The 24,849-nt window shown below is 37.9% G+C and overlaps 1 protein-coding gene across 3 annotated transcripts in view; it reads left to right on the top strand.

Moving 5' to 3' along the window:
• Positions 1 to 24,849, top strand: part of ANKIB1 (ankyrin repeat and IBR domain containing 1) — a 118,491-nt gene that overhangs the window by 14,683 nt on the left and 78,959 nt on the right. For all 3 annotated transcript variants that reach the window (XM_070424232.1, XM_070424229.1, XM_070424230.1), the window contains exons 2-3: positions 17,968 to 18,248; positions 20,569 to 20,869. In XM_070424232.1, coding sequence (XP_070280333.1) covers positions 18,061 to 18,248; positions 20,569 to 20,869 — 489 coding nt within the window. In that variant the 5' untranslated portion in view covers positions 17,968 to 18,060. The remainder of the gene's footprint in view (positions 1 to 17,967; positions 18,249 to 20,568; positions 20,870 to 24,849) is intronic.

The raw sequence follows: 24,849 nt of genomic DNA on the forward strand, positions 1-24,849 counted from the left end.
TCCAGTATTTGGTTTCAGGACTCCCTGAAGGCAGACAGTACCAAACAGATTTGCTTGTCCATGACATCAGTTCATCCTTCTCACAAATACTAATGACATCTCGAGATAGTCTGCATGGAAAGTGCGGGAACTAGGCCACCCTGTGCTGTCTTGTAGTAAGTTTGTCAGGTGTGATCATAGCTCAGTTTGAATTCAAAATGTTCATAGCCTCTTGGAAAGGCAGCATTGGGGATTCCTTCAGTAAGAGGAGGATGGACTGGATGAAAGAAGGTAAAGGGGTTAGCCAAAGAACATATATGCATAACCCATAGACACAGACAACAGTGTGGTGTTAGCCAGAGGGAAGTGGGGGTTAGGTTTGGGTAGAGGTGGGCAAAGTGGGGTGAGGAATGAGGACAACTGTAATAGTGTAAACAATTTTTTTTAAAAAGGTAAAAAAAAAAAGAATAATTTTAAAAAACAGAGATCATTAATACCCTTTCCCATGCCTTCTAGGATGCTAGATTTTTGTTTTGTCTCTTTTGTTACAAAATGTGCCCTATTTAGCAATCATAACTATATGTTTCAATCATCACCTGTTCTCACCCAGACCTTTTATCCACAAAGATTGGGTGCAAAAGATACAGAAATATTTTTGTAGAAAAACATTTTCATGTAATTTGACCAGAAAGACACATTACATTCAGGAATTGGTCGGGATTAAATCCTGACTTTTCAAAAATATTAAAAATGGGATAACATAACTTCCCCTCTTTTTTTGTCCTAATTATTATCTAGTGAGCAGTCTGGAAAAGATCAATCCCCCCCCCCCCTCTCTTTTTCTCTCTTTTTTTGACAACTGTATTTCTCTCTCTCCCTATATTTAGTAATTAAAATGCTTCATGAAGGGGTATCTACCAGGAGAAAGGTGAGGGAAGTAGAGCCAGTCTATCAGTCCATTGTTGTAAATTGTAACTAATCTGGAAAGCCATCTCTCAGAGGAAGTCCAGAATCCAGTCTGTCAGGAGTGAAGTGAGTGGAGGTGTCACACTCCTTGTGATATGCTCTCCTCCAACTTGCAGCTTTTGGCAGGAATCACAAGTTAGGAATGCAATTAGCCTCTGAATCAGAAATATAGAACTGATCAGTAGCCTAATTTTAGATGTTCCCATCAGAGAGTAAGTCATTTCTTGTGGGGCATGTGGATGTGAACCAGACAGACTAGCCAGCATCCAAGGATGTTTTCATAGTTTAGGGCCCCACAAAGGAGTGTCCTAAATCTGCAACACTCCCAGAGTCTAAATTCTGTTCATTGAGCCTCTGCCTGCCTTCTTTTCAGCTGAGCTTGTGCTGAGGCTGAAGCAGCCCATATCAGACAGCTTCAGTTTTTGTTGTTGTTTGTTAATCCTCACCCAAGGATACTTTGATTTTTAGAGAGAGTAGAAAGGAGGAGAAGAGATAGAGAGAGAGAAACATCTATGTGAAAGAGACACATCAGTTAGTTACCTTCTGCATGCATCCAGACCCGGGACAGAGTATTGAGCCTGCAACCGAGGTGCATGCCCTTGACTGGAATTGAACCTGTGACCCTTTAGTCCATAGTCAAACTCTCTAACCACTGAGAAAACTGGCCAGGGCCGACAGCTTCATTTTTTATCAGTCAGGTCAAGGCTATTGGGAACTGCATTTAGAATTCCAACAAATCTAGCAGTTAGTCTTTTGCAGATCCAAGACTCTACGAGGCCAAGACAGCTGTGTTCCAAATACAAGTAACAAGCATGGCTTCCTTAGCTCTTTTATCTTGTCAGTCTTAGAGTCCAAATTGACCGACTCAAAAATATAAATATCAGGCTGAAGGAGCATCTTCCTCTAAGGATCAGAAACTTGATTTCATAAGAGCTCATTAGTGAATAAAAACTGCTTTTTAGAACTTTAAAAGTGTATCTACATCTAGAGATTGCCTTTCTTTTTATGTTGCCTCCTTTCTTGCAGAGGCTGCAATCAACAAAAATAATCAGTTATGGAGACTTACTCTGTTTCTAATATTCAAAGAGTTTAAATTGCATCTGCTCACCAGCAACAAAAGGCATGGAAGTTTTGTCCCACTGCCATATTGGTTTTTTTAATTGCAGCTTTTTCTTATTGGGATGAGCATTTATGAAATTATAAGCACATAATATTTTATGTTAGTTTTCTCATACATCCAGATGTGATAGCCACAAAATACAAAAAAAGCATTTTGTAAAAATTTCCCTTTTTTTCCTCATTGCAAATTTTTAGAATATCTTCATTGTTGAGAGTATTACAAATGCTCCCCTTCTCTCCCCCACTGCCCTCCCTCCAACCAGTTCCCACCCCACCCCTAGCCTTCACCACACTATTGTCTGTGTCCATAGGTAATGCCTATCCTATATAATCCTATATAATAAAGACCTAATATATTAAGTGTTCAGTCGTCCATTCAACCAATCAAAGTGTAATATGCTAATGATATGCTAAGGCTGCTCAACTGCTCGCTATGACGTGCACTGACCACCAGGGCGCAGATGCTCTGACCGGTAGATTAGCTTGTTGTTGGGGTCCAGACAATCGGGACTGAGCAAGATGGGCTGGACATGCCCTGGAGCCCTCCCGTGGCCCCTCCTCGGCTGGCCAACCTCCTGCATCCTTCACCAGCCCCGATTGTGCACTGGTGGGGTCCCTCGGCCTGGCCTGTGCCCTCTCGCAATCCAGGACCCCTTGGGGGATGTCGGTGTCGGCCTGACAGCAGAATGACCAGGTGCTATGACGTGCACTGACCATCAGGGGGCAGATGCTCAATGCAGGGGGAGCGCTGCTTAGACAGAAGCTGGGCTCACGGCTGGCAAGTGCTAAGAATGTCCGACTGCACGGAGCGGGCCTAAGCTGTCAGTTGGACATCCCCCGAGGGCTCATGGACTGGGAGAGGGCTCAGGCCAGGCTGAGGGGACCCCCCCCCCCCCCAGTGCACGAATTTTGTGCACCGGGTCTCTAGTATGCATATAAGTTCTTTGGTTAATCTCTTCCTGTTACCCCTCCCCCCTTCCCTCTGAGATTCCTCAGTGTGTTCCATGTTTCCATGCCTTTGGTTCTATTTTATTCATCAGTTTATTTTGTTCATTAGATTCCTTGCTCATTTATTTTGATTTTTAGATTCAATTGTTTGTATTTATTGCCATTTTGTTGTTCATATTGTGTGTCGTCATTTTCTTCACTGCTTTTCTCTTGCTGCTTTTAAGGTTCTCTCTTTGTCTTTAACCTTTGGCATTTTCATTATGATGTGCCTTGGTGTGGGACCCTTTGGTTTACTCTTGTTTGGTACTCTCTGCTCTTCCTAGTCTTGTAAGTCTATTTCTTTCACCAGATAGGGGAAGTTTTCTGTCTTCTCCTTCTGGCACCTCCATAATGTGAATGTTGGTACCCTTGAAGTTGTCCCAGAGGCTCCTTACACTATCTTCATATTTTTGGATTCTTTTTTCCTTTTGCTCTTCTGATTGGGTGTTTTTTGTTTCCTCATATTCCAAATTATTGATTTGATTCTTGGAATCCTCTACTGTTGAAGCCCTGTAAATTATTCTTTATTTCAGTTAGTGTATGCTTAATTTCTGACTGGTCCTTTTTTGTGTTTTTGAAATTCTCACTAAGTCCCTTGAAGCTCTCATTAAGATCCTTGAGCTAGCCCTAGCCAATTTGGCTCAGTGGATAGAGCGTCAGCCTGCGGACTGAAAGGTCCCAGGTTCAACTCTGGTCAAGGGCACATGCCCGGGTTGTGGGCTTGATCCCCAGTTAGGGGTGTGCAGGAGGCAGCCAATCAGTGATTCTCATCATTGATGTTTCTATCTCTCCCTCTCCCTTCCTCTCTGAAATTAATAAAAATGTATTTTAAAAAAAAAGATCTTTGAGCAACCTTTTAACTATTGTTTTGAACTCTGTATTTAGTAGTTTGCTTGCTTCCATTTCATTCAGTTCTTTTTCTGGAAATTTCTTCTGTTCTTTCATTTGTGACATGTTTCTTTGTCTCCACATTTTGGCTACTTCCCTGTGTTTGTCTCCATGTATTAGGTAGAGCTGCCATGTCTCCTGGAATTGGTAGAGTTGCCTTGTATAGTAGATGTCCTTTAGCCTTCCCAGTCACCTGAGCTGGGCACTCTAGGTACACCCCTGTGTGGCTCTGTGCATTGTCTTGTAGTTGAGCCTTGATTGCTCTTGGCATCACTGGGAGGAATTGACCTCCAGGCCATTTGGCTGCGAGGACCAGCTGCAACTACGGTGGAAGAGCTGCTGTGTAGGAGATACCCCTATGAAGCAGGACTTGCTTCAGTGGGGCTTTGGTGCTTACTGAGTCTGCCTCTTGAGTGTGTCACTTGTGGATGTATAAAGTTGTAATCTGGTATGGTCTGACGCCATACACCAGGTGCAGTGGCTCTGAAGCCTCCCAGGAGGTGAAGAGTTAGGCACTGCCTGGGGCCACCTGGCAGGACCTAAGGAGCAATCTGCAGATGGCTGCTACAGTATTGGGCTTGAAGTGCCCAGATGAGGCCAAGCTGTCTTGGGTCTCTTATTAATAGGTATGGGGCATGCTGACGGCAGCTGCTGCTTGTTTGAGAGATTTCAGGAAAGTCTGAAGCCTGAGCCAGGACAGGCATTCGTATGGAAAAGCTGCTCGAACAGCTTGGGTGGGGCTGCAAATTGGATGGGCAGGGTCTCAGGGAATCACCAGGATGGAGCAAACAGTGTGAGCCAAGCTGATGGAAACCCAAATATGGCTGCCAGTCAGCTCTCTACTGGGGAAGTCTCAGCATAGGAACAATGACCCCTGTGAGCACCTCTGCCTGGGAGAAAGCTGTCCTGAGTTCTTGCTCCAGTGCAAGACAATCCAGTTCCTCCTTGTATGTCCCTGGATCCCCCCAAGCCATTGCCCCAGTGTTGGAGCTCAGAGGGAACAACTCCGTGTAAGTTCATGCACCAGCCCTTTAAGAGGAACTGCCTGGGTCTCCAGCAGCCTCCATGTCACTCAGCTACTCTCCTCACTGTTTTTAAAAATATGTATTTTATTGATTTTTTTACAGATAGGAAAAGAGAAGAATAGAGAGCCAGAAACATCGATGAGAGAGAAACATTGATCAGTTGCCTCCCGCACACCCCCCACCGGGGATGTGCCCGCAGCCAAGGTACATGCCCTTGACCGGAATCGAACCTGGGACCCCCCAGTCTGCAGGCTGACTCTCTATCCACTGAGCCAAACCGGCCAGGGCTCCTCACTTGTTTTTACATCCTGAAGTTACAGGGGCTTCTCTTCCCAGCTCTGGAACCCTGGGTTGGGAGTCTGGTATAGGGCTAGGACCCCTTGCTCCTCATGGGAGGCCTCCTCAGCAGAGATATCTCTCCCAATTAAAAAAATTCCACTCGTGGGTTTTGGGCCAGCCTGTTCTGCTCCTCCGCCCTCCTACAAGTCTCCCTTCTACCCTTCTACCAGTCTCCTTGTGCTTTCTTCTTTACTTCTCTAGTTGTAGGACTTCCATTCAGCCAGGTTTCCGGTGGTTCTGAATGATGATTGTTCTGTATTTTAGTTGTAATTTTGATATGATTGTGGGAGACATGAGTATCAATGCTTACCTATGCCACCATCTTGGTTCTCTTTTCTCATTGCAAATTTATTTAAATATTCCTAGAAGTAGCCAGGCCAGCATGGCTCAGTGGTTGAGCATTGACCTATGAACCAGGAGGTCACGGTTTGATTCCCAGTCAGGGTACAGCCTGGGTTGTGGACTCAATCCCCAGTGTGGGGTGTGCAGGAGGCAGCTGATCAGTGATTCTCTCTCATCATTGATGTTTCTATCTCTCTCTTCCTCTCCCTTCCTCTCTGAAATCAATAATATATACATAATAAATAATTCTAGAAGTAAATTTAACATTTACATGGTTACCATTATGTATGTGTGTGTGTGTGTGTGTGTGTGTGTGTTTTGGGTTGGGAGTATATCCTGGCATAATGCTAGAGGATTGAGTTTGCTGCAGCAGCAGCTAGGTTAAAGGAACTGTTGAAGTGTAGCCCCCTCCACTTCTCCTCCCCCCCCCCCCCCCCGGGTTTATCTAAAACTTTGCTCCAGCCCTGGCAACTGATATAACCCTTTTTTCCTCTCACTTGTGGGAGAGAACAATGCAAACTTTCAACATTTTTGGCCTACCCAAAGCTCACCTTTGGGAATGTTTAGGCCCTTTTTTCTCCAACCTTCAGAAAAGAACAAAAATCAAAGATATCACCTGGGATGTAATTCCCCCCATCCCCGCATTTTGGCCAGTACAGACAAAGCAGCCAGAGGTTCAGCAAACCAACCATTTCAAATTTCATAGGCAACCTTATTTCTCATAACAGAAATTAGCTCAGCTGCTGTTTTATATCATGGATAACTTCACAGCTATCCAGGGACCAAAGGCTCATTATTCCCCACTCTTTCAGTCTTTCATTTCTCAAACAATGCTTTCACCATAATTTAATGAGTCCAGGGTAGTCTAGCAAATCCCACTTTTGACACCACTGTGACACCACTTCTGACCTCACCTCCATGCTCAGTGATTCTCTTGAAGGACTCACAAGATGCAGGATGTAGTTGCACTCACAACCCAAATTCATTACAGCAAAAGCAGTAAGTTGAAATGCATTTAGGGCAAAGTCCAGAGGAAGCTAGACACAAGTTTCTGTGAGTACTCTCCCCACAGAATCGAACAGGATGTGTCTGATTTCTCCAACGTCAAATTATGACAACACATGTGAAATGTTTTCTACAAAGGAAGCTCACTAGAGACTTAGTGCACCGGCTTTTATTGAAGGCTGGTTATGTAGGCAAATTTTGCCTAGAATGTACCAAAATTCCGGGCTCCCAGAGGACAAGCAAATGCTTAGCATATACCATGTTGTTTATACAAACAACCTAGGTATAGTGAGCCAACACCAATCAGTTGTGGAATGGTGTACACCCTCCTTAAATCCACGTTTCCAGACACCATTCAAGGGCCAATCTTGTAAGCAGGTCTTTTTAAGGACAGCCATCTTAGTCCTGCAATGTTAATAACCCTTTTCTGTAGAATAGGGTAGCACAGTGGTTCTCAACCTTCTGGCCCTTTAAATACAGCTCCTCATGTCGTGACCCAACCATAAAATTATTTTCGTTGCTACTTCATAACTGTAGTGTTGCTACTGTTATGAATCATAATGTAAATATCTGATATGCAGGATGGTCTTAGGCGACCCCTGTGAAAGGGTCATTCCACCGCCAAAGGGGTCGTGACCCACAGGTTGAGAACCGCTGAAGCACATCCTCAGAGAAATGGGGCTGAATTTGTAATATTGAATAAACTTAGTTTAACATGATAAATTACTTTAGGTTTAGCAAGACAATGGATAAAAAACAGTATGAGCTTCTAGCAGCTAAATAGTGTTATACCTTGACTCAATATAATACTTCTAGATTTCTACCCATAACAATTTAAAATGAGTCCTCTAAATGGAAGATACAGCAAAGCCATGTAGACTCACTGACTTTAAGACATTTTATTTATGCTTTGTGGTTAGTGTGAGAAAGGGATTTCTTCTCTTTTAATCCTATTTTGTAAACTTGTACTAAATTTGAATATTCATAATTATTAGAGATATGTTAGGGAACAGTTCTGTTCCCTGACATGAAGACATATAACTTCCAATTACAATTCATTTTTTAAAGATTTCAAGCATTTAATACTGCTTGCAAACAGTAAAAATTATTACCTTTATAAACAATATTTGATTATACATTTCTAAACTTCCATAAATAGTATATAGTTATTTTTCAATTGGATATACAGTTTATTTAAGTTTAGGGAGCCTCAAGTTTGAGGCTAAAGGTTTGCCTTTTGAAATGTAAGTAATTTTGACTTTTTTTTCAATTGCATCAACTTCCTCATACCAAGATAAAAGACTACCAATTTAAAATTTTCACTTATGTTTATGAAGTAAGGACAATACATTATTCAAAAATTGTGAACACAAACATTGCTGAATAGTCAGAGATGCCAAAGTTGCTGAAATTAAGCAACCATAGCACCATAGCATTACAGCCTTAAATGTTAATTTTTCAGCACTATGAAATTCTGAATTCAAAGTATAAGAAATTGTTGTGAAGGGGGAGTTGAAGTATAACACATAATATTTTGAGTAGTCAAAAAGTCAAATGTATGAAAGCTGAATATTGCCTAAGAAAAATTTTAGCTAACTGAAAAATATATTTGTGTGAGGAGTTCTGTATTTTGTGATAATTGCAGATAATTATGTTTTGATAGGAAATGGAAAAGTGAGAGCGATGCTTCACATATTAGTTGTACCCCAAGTTTTAACTCTTTTCCACTTGTGGCCCTCATGCTAGCTATTTTCAGTGTTCACTTGCCAGCTTGGCAAAAAGGGGCAGTCAGCTGCTGCCCTTTGCAGCTGTTTTCATTTCTCTCTTTTCTCACTGTTGTGTCCTTTTCCACACTGTGAAAGCTATATAGATATAAAAGGTAACAAGAGCAGCAGAATATATGTAGAACATATATATGTTGAATTAATCTCTTTTCTTGGTTGCTGAGAAACCTCAGGCAGCCAGACTACCACATATAAGTTTTTAGTGCTATCGTGATAATACCTTTGTGTTTATGTAGCCATTTTATTTTGAATTCTGCCATATTTTAAAATATTGTAATAACAACAGTTAATTCTCATTTTGGAGTGCATATTACAGGGAAGTTGCTTTCTTTGTTAAAAGATTTTTCTCAGCTTAGATCATTGTCATAGTATTTGCTAATACTCATAAGTTTTCCTATAGACTGTGAGTTTTCATGAACTTCTTCCAGGAAGCTACCAAGAGTAAAGCCATATTTGACTTCGATTTAATATGCAGTTAGGCAAGCTAAATCCCAAATTTCGTAAACCATACTTCATTTTTAGCAATATTTTAGACTAAGATCTCTTGCTCCCTGCTAATGGTGTGTGTGTATGTGTGTGTTCGTTCGTTCCATATGCTCACAATGTGAGATTCTATGTACTGTTCCTGGTTTTATACTAAATTCTACAGCTCTTCACTTAGTATTTTTTAAGTGCAATTACATAGGAGAGACTTGTTAATATTGACAGAAACCTAGAAAACTAGTGAAAATGCAGTTACTTTGGTTCAGAAGATAGTTGAACATAGTTCCCAAGGTCGAACATCTTTTAAGTCATAAAGTCTAGACTACCAGTTATCTATTATTCCTGATCTGGAACATAGAGTTGGTGACAATTTTCTTAAGGTTTTACTGTCTTTTAAAAAGAATGAGTATGACTTGCAGATCCTGATAGGGGAAGGAAGATAAAATGTATTGAGTACCTGCTATGTGCTAGGCACTGTATTACCTACTTTATCTAGGTAATCATGACAATTCTTCAAGGTAGGTGGCTTTATCCCCATTTTACAGATGAGGAAATTGAGATACATAGAGGTTAAGTGATTTATACTAGAACTAGGAAGTAGTAAATGTGGGATTCCAACCCAAATTGTCTATGCTATGCTCCTTCCATCAAATCAGGGGTTGGCAAGCTGTAGCCCCTTGGCCAAATACCCATGTCTATTTTTGTAAATGAAGTAAAAACACTACCACACCCATTCTATTACATATTGCCTATGGCTTTCAAGCTACAATAGCAGAATAGAGTACAGTCATGTGTTGCTTAACAACAGGGATATGCCTCATTCTGAGAAATGCCTCATTAGTCATCGTGCAAACATCATAGAGTGCACTGGATAGTATAGCCTACTACACATCTAGGCTATATGGTACAGTCTGTTGCTTCTAGACTACAAAACTGTACAGCATATTGTAGTGAATACTGTAGGCAGTTGTAATACAGTGTATTTGTATATCTAAACATAGAAAAGGTACAGTGAAAATAAAGTATAAAAGGTAAAAAATGGTACACCTCTAGAGGGCACTTAACATAAGTGGGAGCTTGCAGAATTAGAAGTTGCTCAGGATGAGTCAGTAAGTTAACAGTGAGTGAATATGAAGACCTAAGACATTACTGAACACTACTGTAGACTCTATAAGCAGTATATACTTAGGCTACACTAAATTTATAAAAAAGAATTTTCTTTAATAATAAATTAACCTTGCCGAAACCAGTTTGGCTCAGTGGATAGAGCGTCGGCCTGCAGACTGAAAGGTCCCAGGTTCAATTCCGGTCAAGGGCATGTACCTGGGTTGCAGGCACATCCCCAGTAGGAGATGTGCAGGGGGGCAGCTGATCGATGTTTCTCTCTCATCGATGTTTCTGACTCTCTATCTCTCTCCCTTCCTCTCTGTAAAAAATCAATAAAATATATTTTTTAAAAAAATAAATAAATAAATTAACCTTAATTTGCTGTAACTTTTTTACTTTATAAATTTAAAAAATTTTAAGCTTTTCTACTCTTGTAGTAACACAAACACATTATATAGCTATACAAAAAAATATTTTTATTTGTATCCTTTTTCTATAAGCTTTTTCTATTTTTAAGTTAAAATTTTTTGTACTTTATAAACGTTTTTGTTAAAAACATAGACACAAACACACTCATTAGACTAGGACTACACAGGGTCAGGGTCATCAGTATCATTGTCTTCCATCTCCACATCTTGTTTCACTGGAAGGACTTCAGGGGCAGTAATATGCATTGAGCTGTCATATCCTATGACAGTGATGGCGAACCTATGACACGCATGTCAGAGGTGACACGCGAACTCATTTTTTTGGTTGATTTTTCTTTGTTAAATGGCATTTAAATATATAAAATAAATATCAAAAGTATAAATCTTTGTTTTACTATGGTTGCAAATATCAAAAAATTTCTATATGTGACACGGCACCAGAGTTAAGTTAGGGTTTTCAAAATGCTGACATGCCGAGCTCAAAAGGTTCGCCATCACTGTCCTATGATAACAGTGCCTTCTTCTGGAATACCTCTTGGAGGACCTGCCTAATCGCTTCCTCAAGAAGGTGTCATTCTTTTCAGAGATGTGTTTCCTGTGGTTTACTTGGTTTGTTTCTTTTTTTTTTTTAAATCATAGATTTACTTGTAAGCAGATAGTGCACTGTGAATAGTTAAAGAAAACCTTTCAGTGTTGTTGTCCATGTTTGCTAACTTTACGGAGCTTGTTGAGGTCTGCAAAAGCTTCTGTTAAACTCTTCACTGATTTCTCTTGGGGTTCTTATGTTCTCCTGCAGTTTCCTTTTCTCTTGCCTTTTCTTCAGCTATGTTTTTGTTGCTGTTGTTGTTGTTGTTCCAGTTCCAACAACTCCTTATTAGTCAATTTCTTAGGAACCACCTCTAGGAACTCCTCAATGTCATCTCATCCATGGTCACATTAAAGTTGTTTGCCATCTCAATCACAGCCTTGTTGCTTTTTGCAACCTTTGAGCTATGACATTATGATGGCTATGATGTCATTAGGCAGTAGGAACTTTTCAACTGCATTATAATCTTACTAGAGCAGTGGTTCTCAACCTGTGGGTCTCGACCCCTTTGGCGGTCGAACGACCCTTTCACAGGGGTCGCCTAAGACCATCCTGCATATCAGATATTTACATTACGATTCATAACAGTAGCAACATTATAGTTATGAAGTAGCAACGAAAATAATTTTATGGTTGGGTCACAACATGAGGAACTGTATTTAAAGGGCCAGAAGGTTGAGAACCACTGTTAGAGGCTCAGTGCATGAATTTGTGCACAGGTGGGGTCCCTCAGCCTGGCCTGCGGGGATCGGGCCGAAACCGGCCGGTGCAAGAATTCATGCACCGGGCCTCTAGTATACATATAAGATCTTTGGCTAATCTCTTCCTGTTCTCCCCCCTCCCCGCTTCCCTCTGAGATTCATCAGTCTGTTCTATGTTTCCATGCCTGTGCACTGAGCGTCTGCCTTCTGTTGGTCAGTGCAAGTCATAGCTACCAGTCGAAGGGTTGCTTAGGCTTTTATATATATAGAGAGAGAGAGAGAGACTAGGGGCCCAGCACGCGAAATCGTGCAAGATCCAGGACCCAGAGTCCAGGGGCTCGGCAGGACCCAGAAATCCACCCATGCCTCCAGTCAAGTCCTCCAGAGTCAAGCCCCCGTCCACAGCCTCCTGCTGGTCGGTCGTGATGGCATGACGACCACAGGCTTTTTATATAATAGATGGGATTACTCTTATATATGCAGTCCATCATTGACCAAAATATTGTTATGTAGTACATGACTGTATTTTATTCTTTTTGATCCAGTTGTAAATGGCATTGTTTTCTTAATTTCTCTGATAGTTTGTTATTCATGTATAGAAATGCAGTAGATTTCTGCATATTGATCTTGTATCCTGCAAAATAGTATCATTGTGTATCACAATACATCCATTAGAAAGGCTACTGATGCCAAAACCGGTTTGGCTCAGTGGATAGAGCGTCGGCCTGCGGACTGAAGGGTCCCATGTTCGATTCCGGTCAAGGGCATGTACCTGGGTTGTGGGCACATCCCCAGTGGGAGATGTGCAGGAGGCAGCTGATCGATGTTTCTCTCCCATCGATGTTTCTAGCTATCTGTCTCTCTCCCTTCCTCTCTGTAAAAAAAATCAATAAAATATATTTAAAAAAAAAAAAGAAAGGCTACTGAAAGGGTGAAAAAAAAAGAAATCCAGTGCTTCAAAGTGCTAACCAAGATAATGAAGTTAAACAACTTACCACATGTCCCAGTAATTCTGCTCTTGGATATTTGCACAAGGAAAATTAAAACACATATTTACACAAAAACTATATGTGAATGTCATTGTAATTTTACGTAACAGTTGCCCCAAACTGGAAACAACCAGCATGTCCTGTAATATGTGAATAGTTAAACAAACAGTGGTACATCCACAAAATGTAGTACTACTGAGCGATAAAAAGGATTGAACTATTGATTCATGCATCAACACAGATAAATCTTAAAGGTATTTTAAAATGCTAAAGCCTGAAAAAGATCTAGCTCAAAACCTGTAATGGCTCCCTATCACAAACAAAATAAAATAAAAACCTTACAATGTTCATCTTTATAATCCCACTGCAATATAAACTCTATAGATGCATTGGTTTCTATTTGTTTGTTCACTTATATTTGTTAACTGAAGAAAATAAATATTAATATTTCTGGTGTATAGGTGAAGAAACAACTGAAAGAGATTAAGTTACTTGGTAAAATAGAAACAGAAGTTGAACACAGCACTTTCTGACGATTACCCCCTTTTTCTTGCAGTCACAGTTCTTGCTAATACATTAGGCTTAGCACAGTTTCAAAACCAATCTATGGTCCTTAATATTAAACTGTATATATTTTAAACTTTTCGCTCTGGCCTTGTCCTTCCTAGACCAGTTGAAATCACCCTCCCCACCCCATGATTCTAGTGCATAGTAATAAAAATTACTACATGTTATTGAAGAAGTGAATGAACAGAGTTGATAGCTTAATATATTATTTGCCCACATGGTTTCTGTCTGTTGTAGTATATTGACTTTTCATGACTTTTTTCTTTATTTATTTTTTTACCTTACACCTTGATAATTATTTTAGAGTCTTTTTAAAACCATCCTCTCCTTTTTACTCAGTATTATTGTAATAACAATTAGAGCATTTCTTTGGACGTAGAGCTTTTTGGAATTTTCTTCTTTGAGACACATCTTTCTGATTTCAAGAGGGGGGTGGGATTGGACATACTATTTGAGTGAACTTTCTACTTGCTTCTGTTCTGGCTAAAGAATGTTTAGTTGTAGATTGAAATTGTTGTTATCAGTTGTTGAGTTGTTCTTAACTGCAGAAAGTTGCAGGATGATGTGTGTACGTACGCATGTGTAATAATGGGTCTTCTTCCAGTTAAGTGAAAAATAGGAGTCACTTATTTTGTTTAGGTCAACAATTTCAATCCATAATTATGACTTTAAGATAATTTACTTTTGTAGAAACAGATAAATTAGGTGTTATTTATATCTGAAGTATTTCATCTTCTGTAAAAGGTTTCTGGCGGTAGTTTATTAATTTAAGTGCACTTGAGTTGTTGCACTGATTATTAACCTATGAATGGGCAAGTTGAGAGACAAAGGTTTAAAGCAAGAGTTATAGAGCCCTTCACATTTAACAGTTAATGAAAAATTAGGGAAAACTATTTGGTGTTCATTGGTGGTGTATTTTTCTTACTTTTTTCATTAAATACTTATTAAGTGCTGTGCTTTACTAGTCAGTGATGAAGCTTCACCTGGATTTTCCTGTGTAACTTAAAAGCCCAAAATAAGAAATTATTGAAAATCCATCATTTTTATCTTGAAGCTCTCTATATAGATTTATCTTAGAGTTGGAGAAATAGTACTTAAGTGTTTGATTTCAAAAATAAAGGGGGAACAGTCACTTCCGGTTATGCTGCTATAGCTATGAAAAAGTGGAAGGACAAATCTGGCAAGACTTGTGAAAATAAATCTGAGAGGGCATAGAACTATGGCTGCTTTAAATGATGCATTTCCTGGTGACTCAGGCTTATTGAACTCATATTTTAAAAATGAAACATACTTGAAAATAACTGAGAACTACAAAAAGATTTCCAGATACCATTATGCTTTCAACATAACAGTAATATTTAAATGCACATTTAGAGTATTATTGATTTTTTTTTAAGTATCTTGGTTGTTTTAACTAAGTACTCCCATGATGATATAATTGCTTTCTTAGATACTTTTTTCACATGTTGGATAGAAATTATTTTCATATAGAATATTTCTCTAAAGTAATAATGTAATTCAATGACAATGTGTTATTTATTAGTCTAATCGAAAACTCTGAAAATGTTCATAATTTGAGCTATAGTCTATCAGGGAAGAAAGATAAGGCTAGACAACTGAAAGTTTCCAAATCCTTAGGAAAGACCTTTTAGAACCCATATGATTTTTTTTTCCATATGATATTCTTTATACTTTTTTATAAATAAAAATATACAGTGAACTGAATGGAGTTTTCATTAAGAATAATAAACTCTTAAAGTGCTTAAAGCAGTACAACAAAACAAATTAGTTCACTAAGGATAAACATATGGCTCCTAGATTCTATGAAAAACAAAAGAAAAATAAAATCCAGGCTGTTACTAAAAAATCCCAAAAGTGGCTATAGTATATTGTGATAGATTGTGGGAGGCGGAGTTTGCTCCTCATTCAAGATGAGATGATAAAGAATTTTATGATAAAGGTTTAACAACTCTCTAGAAAGTTAAATAAATTGTTTAAAATTATGTAACATGATCCAATATGTATATAAGTATTTATAGTATATCTATAATAATAAAAGTGTAATATGCTAATTAGACCAGATGTCCTTCCGGACGACCTTCTGGACAAAGCTGGGGCTGCAGCCACGGGATCGAGGAAGCTGCCCCAGCTTCAAGGGATCCAGGCAGCCACTGTGGCTGCAAGGGAGGAATCCAGGCAGCCGCCACAGCTGTGAAGGCCTACTGTTGCACGAAATTCATGCACCAGGCTTCTAGTATATATATAGTAGTATATATAAATAGTACATATGCATACAAACACATATTTATATACATTATAAATAAGGCAGTTATTTATCAAAATGCTAATAGTGGTTATCTTCCAGTAAATAGACGATGAGTTTTTGTCCTTTTTCTTTTTTCATATTTTCAAAACATTCTATGTATATGTATTTGCATATTTAGAGTAAAAAGTCAGTAACAACCTTTAAAAGAGCCAAATGATGACCTCCTTAAGTATAGTTGTGTGCCAGAAAGTGTGCTGCTATAGTAAGTAGGTAGTTAATACCTATCTCTAAAATAAGTTTAACAGATGTCTTACCCTGCCTGCTCACCTTGATCTCCATACTCAGATATAACATTTAGCTAGAGGTATTCAGGAGCTTTTTATACAGTGGTGTGTGCACATTGAACTCACCTAAGGAGCTTAAATTCCAAGGCCTGGGTGCCCCCCATTAGAGACTCTGATTTTATTTATCTGGGATGTAGCTTGGCCAATGAAGTTCCCCATGTTATTAAATGTATAGCCAAAGTTGAGAGCCTCTGTTATACAGAAAATTAAAAAGAAAAATAAACCACCCCAGCCAGTGAGGCTCAGCATCGACCCAGCAACCAAGAGGTCGCTGGTTCAGTTCCCAGTCAGGGCACATGCCTGGGTTGCAGGCTCAATTCCCAGTAAACTGTTTGCAGGAGGTAGCCGATAGGTGTTGTTCCTCTCTCATCCATGTTTCTATCTCTCTATCCCTCTCCCTTCCTCTCTAAAAGCCAAAACATTAAAAAACCAACTAATTTGTTTTTCACTCCTTTAATTTGTATTCTGTTAAAACTGTTACTGCCTCTACAAAGCTTATGTTGAAAAAGTACATATTATTTTCAACTTTTCTTAATGCTATGTTTTAATGTCCAGTCTAGTCTATCTTCTATAATGTCACAATAACTAATTTTCCAAAGCATAAAATAACTATATCACTGCCCTTCATAAAGCCTTTAATTATCTGTTCTTTACAGGTTAAAGTAAAAGTTTCTCAGTCTGGACCCAACCTAGTATTTTGTTTTATTTTTTGGTAGTTCAACACTAGAGAACTTGAACTTCATTCATACTGAATAAGCCTTTTGTTTTATACCTACCTTTGCATATGCTGTTTCCTTTATCACTTATTTTGATCATAGTTCAAGAGTAGATTCAGAATCATTTCTTGGAATGGAAGGAAGCTAGCATTTATTGAATACACTAGTCAAGGACTGTGGTAGGTACTTTAAATAAAGTACTTATAATCCTCACAGCCATCCTTAAGAAATAGTCATTTTCTGCTCTGCCAGTGTGGCTTAGTGGTTTAGCGTCAACTTATGAACAAGGATGTCATGGTTTGATTCCCAATCAGGGCCCATACCCGGGTTGCAAGCTCGATCCCCAATGTGGGGTGTGCAGGAGGCAGCCGACCAATGATTCTTTCTCATCATTGATATTTCTATCTCTCTTCCTCCCTCCCTTCCTCTCTGAAATCAATAAAAATATATTTTTTTAAGAAATAGTCATTTTCTTTTATTGTGCAGTTAGGAACCCAAGGCTTTTAGAGGGTAAATAGCTCAAAATTGCACAGCTAGTGTAAGTAGGTAAGAGATTTTGAGCTCCAAATCCAGTGATTGGTTCCATGTCCTTCTTCCTCTGCCCACGTCACATTGTTTCAGTAGTTAATGCCCATATGATTATTATCTTAGCCTCTTTCTAAACATAGTATTTGCAAGTATGTGATGTTTTCAGTTTTGTTTTAAATTCTTCATAGTAGAAATAAATAATGTAATGGTCTTAAGGTAGAATAAACAGTTTCCATTGTTCTGTGTATAGTCAGTTTTAATACTTTAGTGTGACTATCTCATTAATCACTTGAGTTGTATGGTCCTGTATGTTTACATTTGTAACCTTTTCTCTGATTTCCTTATAAGTACTGAGCAGTTTCAATTTAACATCTATTCTGGAGTCCTTATATGAGCAAAAATAAAAATCTACATTTTTCACTATCCCACAAGTTGGTAGAATCAGATTTATACATAGTTTATATAGAAATTTAAATACGTTCACCCATAAAATTCAGTTAAATGCATTTCCTGCTCATGTAAAGAGGAACATTGAAAAGCTACTGTATGTAGATAACTTTAATAGTACAAAGTACAGCCTGTGAAACCTTAGTAGTCTCTGTACTGGAAAATGTTACAGTTTAACAAGAAGTTAATTTGGACAGTGTTAAAAATTTGAGACTTATTTGGCTAGTAAGATGAATGTAATACTAATATAAGTTGTCACTTTACATCCTCTTTCTAGATTTTATTAGTGTTCTTAATTGTGATGTTTCTTTAGGATACTGCTTCATAATTATTGTTTCCCAATCTCATTTGATCTTTTTTTTCTCTGTTAGAATGTGAAACATGTTGCAGAAGCATTTAAGAAGTGGCTGAAGGGGGAGGAAAAAAGTGCCACTGCCTGTCAGAAAAAAACAACAAAACAAAACATGGGAAATACAACCACCAAATTTCGTAAAGCACTCATCAATGGTGATGAAAACCTGGCCTGCCAAATATACGAAAACAACCCTCAGCTAAAAGAATCCCTTGATCCTAATACATCTTATGGGGAACCCTACCAGCACAATACTCCATTACACTATGCTGCTAGACATGGAATGAATAGAATATTAGGGTAAGTATTACTATAAACAAGTTGATAATAAATTAGTCAAGGGAGAAAAACATATTAGTGAAAGAGGGGAAAAAACCCTGATCTTTGAAAATATATACATACAGATGTGGGTGTTATATGGTATTGTAGTGAATTGAAATTTCTAAAACTGAATATGCTTAAATTATTAGGTATGACTTTTTAAAATTAAGTCTAAATTAGACCAAAAGTTTTAATAGTGAGGTTGGTTCACATATTCTTGTTGCTACAATGATTTTGATTCTAGAAAAGTACTTATCAATAAATTGCAGGGACTGGGGCCTATAGCAAAGTTCTTAAGCTCTGATTCACTAGTTGAAGTTGAAAAACAGATACTTTTGCCTTATCTAGTTATGATCAGATTTGAGTTTCCTTTCTTTTAATGGGGTTTAGTTACTTGAGAAGACTTTTCTAAAAGTGAAACATTTTCTTAAAATTTAAAATACTAACAAACTTAAAGCTTTTCAAGTATTAGTAACAGGGAGTATATTTATTCAAAGATTCTTACTTAATTACAAGGGAGTTAAATTTGATATTTACTAGCTTATAACATGAAAGAAGCAAAGGATAGAAAAGTAGCTCCAAAACAAATTTAGTTTTTTTAGAAGTAGATTATGCAGCTATGGGAGTCTAATGCTAGAACAGAAAGAAAGAAACACTTCTTTGCTTACACAGTGAAATATAATTCTTAAACATGTATTCAAAGCTTTTTAGAACTTAAAAACTTTCAAGCTTTTTAAATTTCATTTTATACAAATTGTTGTTCAAATTAAGCTGTTCTTTTTAAAAAAATATATTTTATTGATTTTTTTTTACAGAGAGGAAAGGATAGGGATAGAGAGTTAGAAACATCGACGAGAGAGAAACGTCGATCAGCTGCCTCCTGCACACCCCCTACTGGGGATGTGCCCACAACCAAGGTGCATGCCCTTGACCAGAATCGAACCTGGGACCCTTTAGTCTGTAGGCTGACGCTCTATCCACTGAGCCAAACCGGTTAGGGCAAGCTGCTCTTTTTTATATACCTGAAACATGCCATGTGTGTTCTGTCTACCATGTCCATGCTGCTCTCTTTGCTCCAGAATCCCTTCCCCACTCCACTCAACTTTCTCTTTCTTTGCTAAATCTTACCCTTCCTTCAAGGTCCTGGGAAGGCTTTATCTTCTTACCCTGTCACAACTCACAAGAACCTCAGTCTTTCTTTCTTTTTTTTAAACTTATACGGCTCTTTTTTGTTTTTATTACTTGTTTGGCATACACTATCTCATTGTATCTTCTCTCTGCCTACCTAAATTGCAACTTTGTGATAAAAGTGTCTTTTTTGTACTTCTAGCATCTAGCATAATATCTTACACAAAGTAAAAATAAATTTTATACTGCCCTGGCCGGTTTGGCTCAGTGGATAGAGCCTCGGCCTGTGGACTCAAGGGTCTCAGGTTCGATTCTGGTCTAAGGGCATGTACCTTGGTTGCGGGCACTTCCCCAGTGGGGAGTGTGCAGGAGGCAGCTGATCGATGTTTCTAACTCTCTATCCCTCTCCCTTCCTCTCTGTAAAAAATCAATAAAATATATTTAAATAAATAAATAAATAAATAAATAAATAAATAAAATAAAATAAAAATAAATTTTATAAAATCATTGCCCAAGGGCCCTGCCTGCTAGCTCAGAGGTTGAGTGTCAACCTGTGAAACAGGAGGTTACAGTTCGATTCCCGGCCAGAGCACATGCCCAGGTTAGAGGCCGATCCCTAGTATGGGGCGTGCAGAAGGCAGCAGATCAGTGATTCTCTCTTATTATTGTAGTTTCTATCTCTTTCCCACTTTCTTTCTCTCTGAAATCAATAAAAATATATTTTTAAAAAATTATTGCACAAGGAAATATTCTTATGACCAGGATTATAGTAAGATTTATGGTGGTATAAACTAATAGGATTTTAAGAAAATATTTGAAATGAAATGTGACAACATCTAGAAAATCTGCATAACTTGGTGAATCAGTACTTTTCAGAAGATCAGTATGTATATAACTTTTTAAAATTATGCATGGGTAAAAGATTATTCAAAATGCAAAGTAGATCAGTGGATTTTAATGTAGCAGTGTAGAAGGTTCTTTGATATTAATTTCAGAGTCTGAAAAGTAATCTTTAAGTTTGATTAACAATAAATGACAACTTGTTGAATTTTTGGTATAGTATCAAATGTGCATATTCATAGTTATCTTTTAAATTTGTTATCTTCTATGTATTCTTATTTCAAAGTAGGAAATAATTGATTTTTGTCCTTCTTTTCCTTTACTACTTTAGGACTTTTCTTTTTGGTAGAGATGGAAATCCAAATAAACGGAATGTGCACAATGAAACATCTATGCATTTGTTGTGTATGGGACCTCAAATTATGATATCTGAAGGAGCCCTTCATCCTCGTTTAGCACGCCCCATGGAAGATGATTTTAGAAGAGCAGATTGTCTGCAGATGATCTTAAGATGGAAAGGAGCAAAACTTGACCAAGGGGAATATGAGAGAGCAGCTATTGATGCTGTAGATAACAAAAAAAACACACCCCTGCACTATGCTGCTGCCTCAGGGATGAAAACCTGTGTAGAGGTAAAACTTTGTTGTCTTAAATAATCTGCATGGTAAAATTTTCGTCTTGAAAATGTGTAATAATCAGTGTTTCTTTTGCTTTTTGAAATTGTATTTATTTTGATCTTCACCCAAGGATATTTTTTCCATTGATTTTTTTAGAGAGACTAGAAGGGAGGGAGGGAGACACAGGGCTGGGCAGAGGGCTGGGATCGAACCTGTAACCCAGGTACATACCCTTGACCACAACCCTTAGGTTCAAAGTCTGATGCTCTAACCACTGAGCCAAACCAACCCATGCATGTTTTGCCTATCTTAACAGTTAACTTAACTAGTTGTTTTTGTCCCTTTTGTGGTTCTAAAAGAAGCAGGATTTCTTTTACATAAAGTCATTCCCCTGTTTTAGGTAAATATTAAAAACAAACCCACAGTTACACAGCAAACCTTGGGAATAAAATGGTATCAAGAGCAATTGAAAATTTGCTAACATCCCTGAAGATAACAGTAATCAATTTAACACTATAATATTGAGAGTAATAGCTTTAGTAGAGACATGTTTTACTTTTTTGCTGATTTTTAGTAGACATTGTATAATAAAATTTATGCATATTGGATATGGCAACTGTTGGCAATGGGAACTATAGTTATAGATCTAGAATTGATCAGTTCCCTAAGCAAGGGATGACTATTAATGAATACATTTATTGGGGTATCTTTAAAAACATTGATAATTTTAAAATGTGCTTCTTTTTCTGTTTAATGTGTATTAAAGTGTTCCTGAATATTGTATTTGAGCTTTTTCCTCTATATAATTTCATATATGGATATATAATATCTAACAACAGGCTTAGTTAAGGTCAGCCATATAATGTAGGATCTTAATTAAGATAAGAAATCATTACTCTCGCCGAGACCGGTTTGGCTCAGTGGATAGAGCGTCGGCCTGCGGACTGAAAGGTCCCAGGTTCGATTCTGGTCAAGGGCATGTACCTGGGTTGCGGGCACATCCCCAGTGGGGAGTGTGCAGGAGGCAGCTGATTGATGTTTCTCTCTCATCGATGTTTCTCTCTATCTATCTCTCTCCCTTCCTCTCTGTAAAAAATCAATAAAATATATTTAAAAAAAAAAAAAAAGAAATCATTACTCTCTTTATAGTATCATCACTACTTACAACTGGTTTTTCTCAGTTACATTCATGTCAATTTATACATAACTCAGGGGTTCTTTCATGTAAATATATTTATGATGGGGAGCACTCTCCCTAAGATCACAGAATATCTACCTTTCCAAAAAGGTAGACCTTTGTTGAAAAAAAAACAACACAAAAAAAGATCCTAATCAGGTTAAATTATATATCTGAAAATTTACTATTTCCTTAATGTTATTCATGTATATATACTTTATACTTCTGAATTGATACCAAAAATATGGATGCCCTTCATTTTCTTACTCAGTTTAAAAGATTACAGTTATTTAAATGATTTCTTTAGAGTATCTTTTTGTTGTTGTTATTGACAGTTCTTTACTGTATCTTAGTGTCAATTCTTTTCACTTCTAAAACCCTTATCTTTTGTTTACTGCTATTATTTATGATATTTATTAATCCTTTAGAGTGTTTTATTTCTTTTTTTTTAAAATATATTTTATTGATTTTTCACAAAGAGGAAGGGAGAGGGATAGAGAGTTTGAAACATCGATGAGAGAAAAACATCAGTCAGCTGCCTCCTGCACACCCCCTACCGGGGATGTGCCCGAAACCAAGGTACATGCCCTTGACCAGAATCGAACCCGGGACCCTTCAGTCCACAGGCTGACATTCTATCCACTGAGCCACACCGGTCAAGGCTAGAGTGTTTTATTTCTTGGGTTTGTGTCACCTTTGCCCACTAGTTACTCAGTGACAGTTATTAACATGAAACTACTTTTTTCAGGCAATGTTTTCTAACATTGATTCACAGCATGGTAGAAGGATGTCCAGAGGTTTCAGGGGAAAGGAGGTTATTGGCAGAATTCCTGAGGCTTTTACACAAGCCTTTTTGTATATTGTTCTATGCCCACCTCCCATGAAAGAATCCCTGCTGTAGTGACTCACCATTACTGATGGGACTGTGTCATATTTCTCAAGCGAGTTAGAGTAGACAATAGCTCATTCTTGATAGTAGTAAAATGCTCTTAAATTGCTGCCTTAATATCTTACTGCCAAAAATTCTATAAACATTGCTTTAGTAATTGTTGATTTTATAATATGTTTGCAATGACATTCTTATCAAATTGTTCAAAAAAATAGAGTGTAGTGTTTTTACCAGCATTATTTTTTCCTCAGTGAATGAAATTTGTGCCAGGTTTTATTCTTAACTATCTGACAGGCCTGATGATTTGCTTCATGTGAATGTCTGTATATGTTTTAACTGTTTGATTTATCAGTATATCACATTACATAAACCACACCATTTGATGACTTTTTATTTTTCTGTATATTCAGAGGAGCTCTTAGACTTAATGTAAAACATCCCAAATAGAGCCCTATAAATACCTTGTTTACATTTATCCTAATTTTCATCGGCAAATTTCAGCATATTATTTTACCCATATAGCACTATCTTTAATCTCTTATAGTATACTACAGGCCCGATACACGAAATTCATTCAAGAGTAGGCCTTCCTTTCCCCAGCTGCCGACACTGGCTTCCCTCTGGCGCCCAGAACCCGGGCTTCCCTTGCAGCCCCAGCTTCGTCCAGAAGGTCTTCTGGTCTAATTAGCATATTACACTTTTATTATTATAGATACTGGACTGTACACTAGCCCAACCTTGCGCCCTGAATGACTTTGGTAATGCTTACTATTAAGTAAAATAGAAGATTTTCCTGGGAAAGCATACATTAACTAATTCCCAGAGGTCTTACTGTGTTTTTTAATGCTAGTGCATAGAATACATGCATTTTTAAAAACCTATGTTAGTGTACTTCTTAAAGTATTAGTGGTTATGTATCTTTATTTCATGTCCTACTCCTTTAGTGAACAGGAAAGGCTTAGACTTCTCTTATAAAGTTTACTATCATAGGTAATTTAAATGTGGGTTCCTTCCCACCCCCCAAACTACTTATTTGACTGCATCATTGTTTTTAGCCCTTTAGACATAAGAATAACAATTATAGCCCTAACCAGTTTGGCTCAGTGGATAGAGTGTCGGCCTGCAGACTGAAAGGTCCCAGGTTCGAATCCAGTCAAGGGCATGTACCTTGGTTGCGGGCACATCCCCAGTGGGAGGTGTGCAGGAGGCAGCTGATAGATGTTTGTCTCTCATCGATGTTTCTAACTCTCTATCCCTCTCCCTTCCTTTCTGTAAAAAATCAATAAAATATATTTTTTTAAAAAAGAATAACAATTATAATAACATTTGTATATAATGTTTTTCTAATCTTCATAATGCTCATTGGTACCAAGCATGATATAAAGGGTTTGGCTTAAGTGAGAGAATATTATCAGGTATTTATTACTGTCTTGGTCCTCACAGTGACTATCTGTAGGACCTTGAGTGAGTTACTCAATCTCTTTGAGATTATCATTCCCAACCATCCAAGACGAAACCATCACAGTTACCTCAAAAGTCCCCATTTAGCCCTAGTCAGTGTGACTCAGTGGATAGAGCATTGACCTATGGACTGAAGGATCCTGGGTTTGATTCCCGTTAAGGATTGCGGGCTCAGTCTCCAGTAGGGGGCATACAAGAGGCAGCTGATCAATGATTCTCTCATCATTGATGTTTCTATTTCTCTCTCCTCTCTTCCTCTCTGAAATCAATAAAAAAAAAATATTTTTCAAAGTCCCCATTTAGCACTAATTTTCTGTTAATCTATGATTGTAATAAAATATATCCCATTTCAGAATCTAAGCCTTTAAGGCTAAATTGATTATTTTATTCCATGGCTAAGGTCAAGCTGCTTTTTGTTTTGTTTGTTTTTTTAACTCTTAAAGGACTTATATCTATGGAAATATATCT

Source organism: Myotis yumanensis, unplaced genomic scaffold (genome assembly GCF_028538775.1).
Source record: "Myotis yumanensis isolate MYYU_CA2020_CCGP unplaced genomic scaffold, mMyoYum1.0.hap1 SCAF_9, whole genome shotgun sequence".
Classification (NCBI taxonomy): Eukaryota; Metazoa; Chordata; class Mammalia; order Chiroptera; family Vespertilionidae; genus Myotis; species Myotis yumanensis.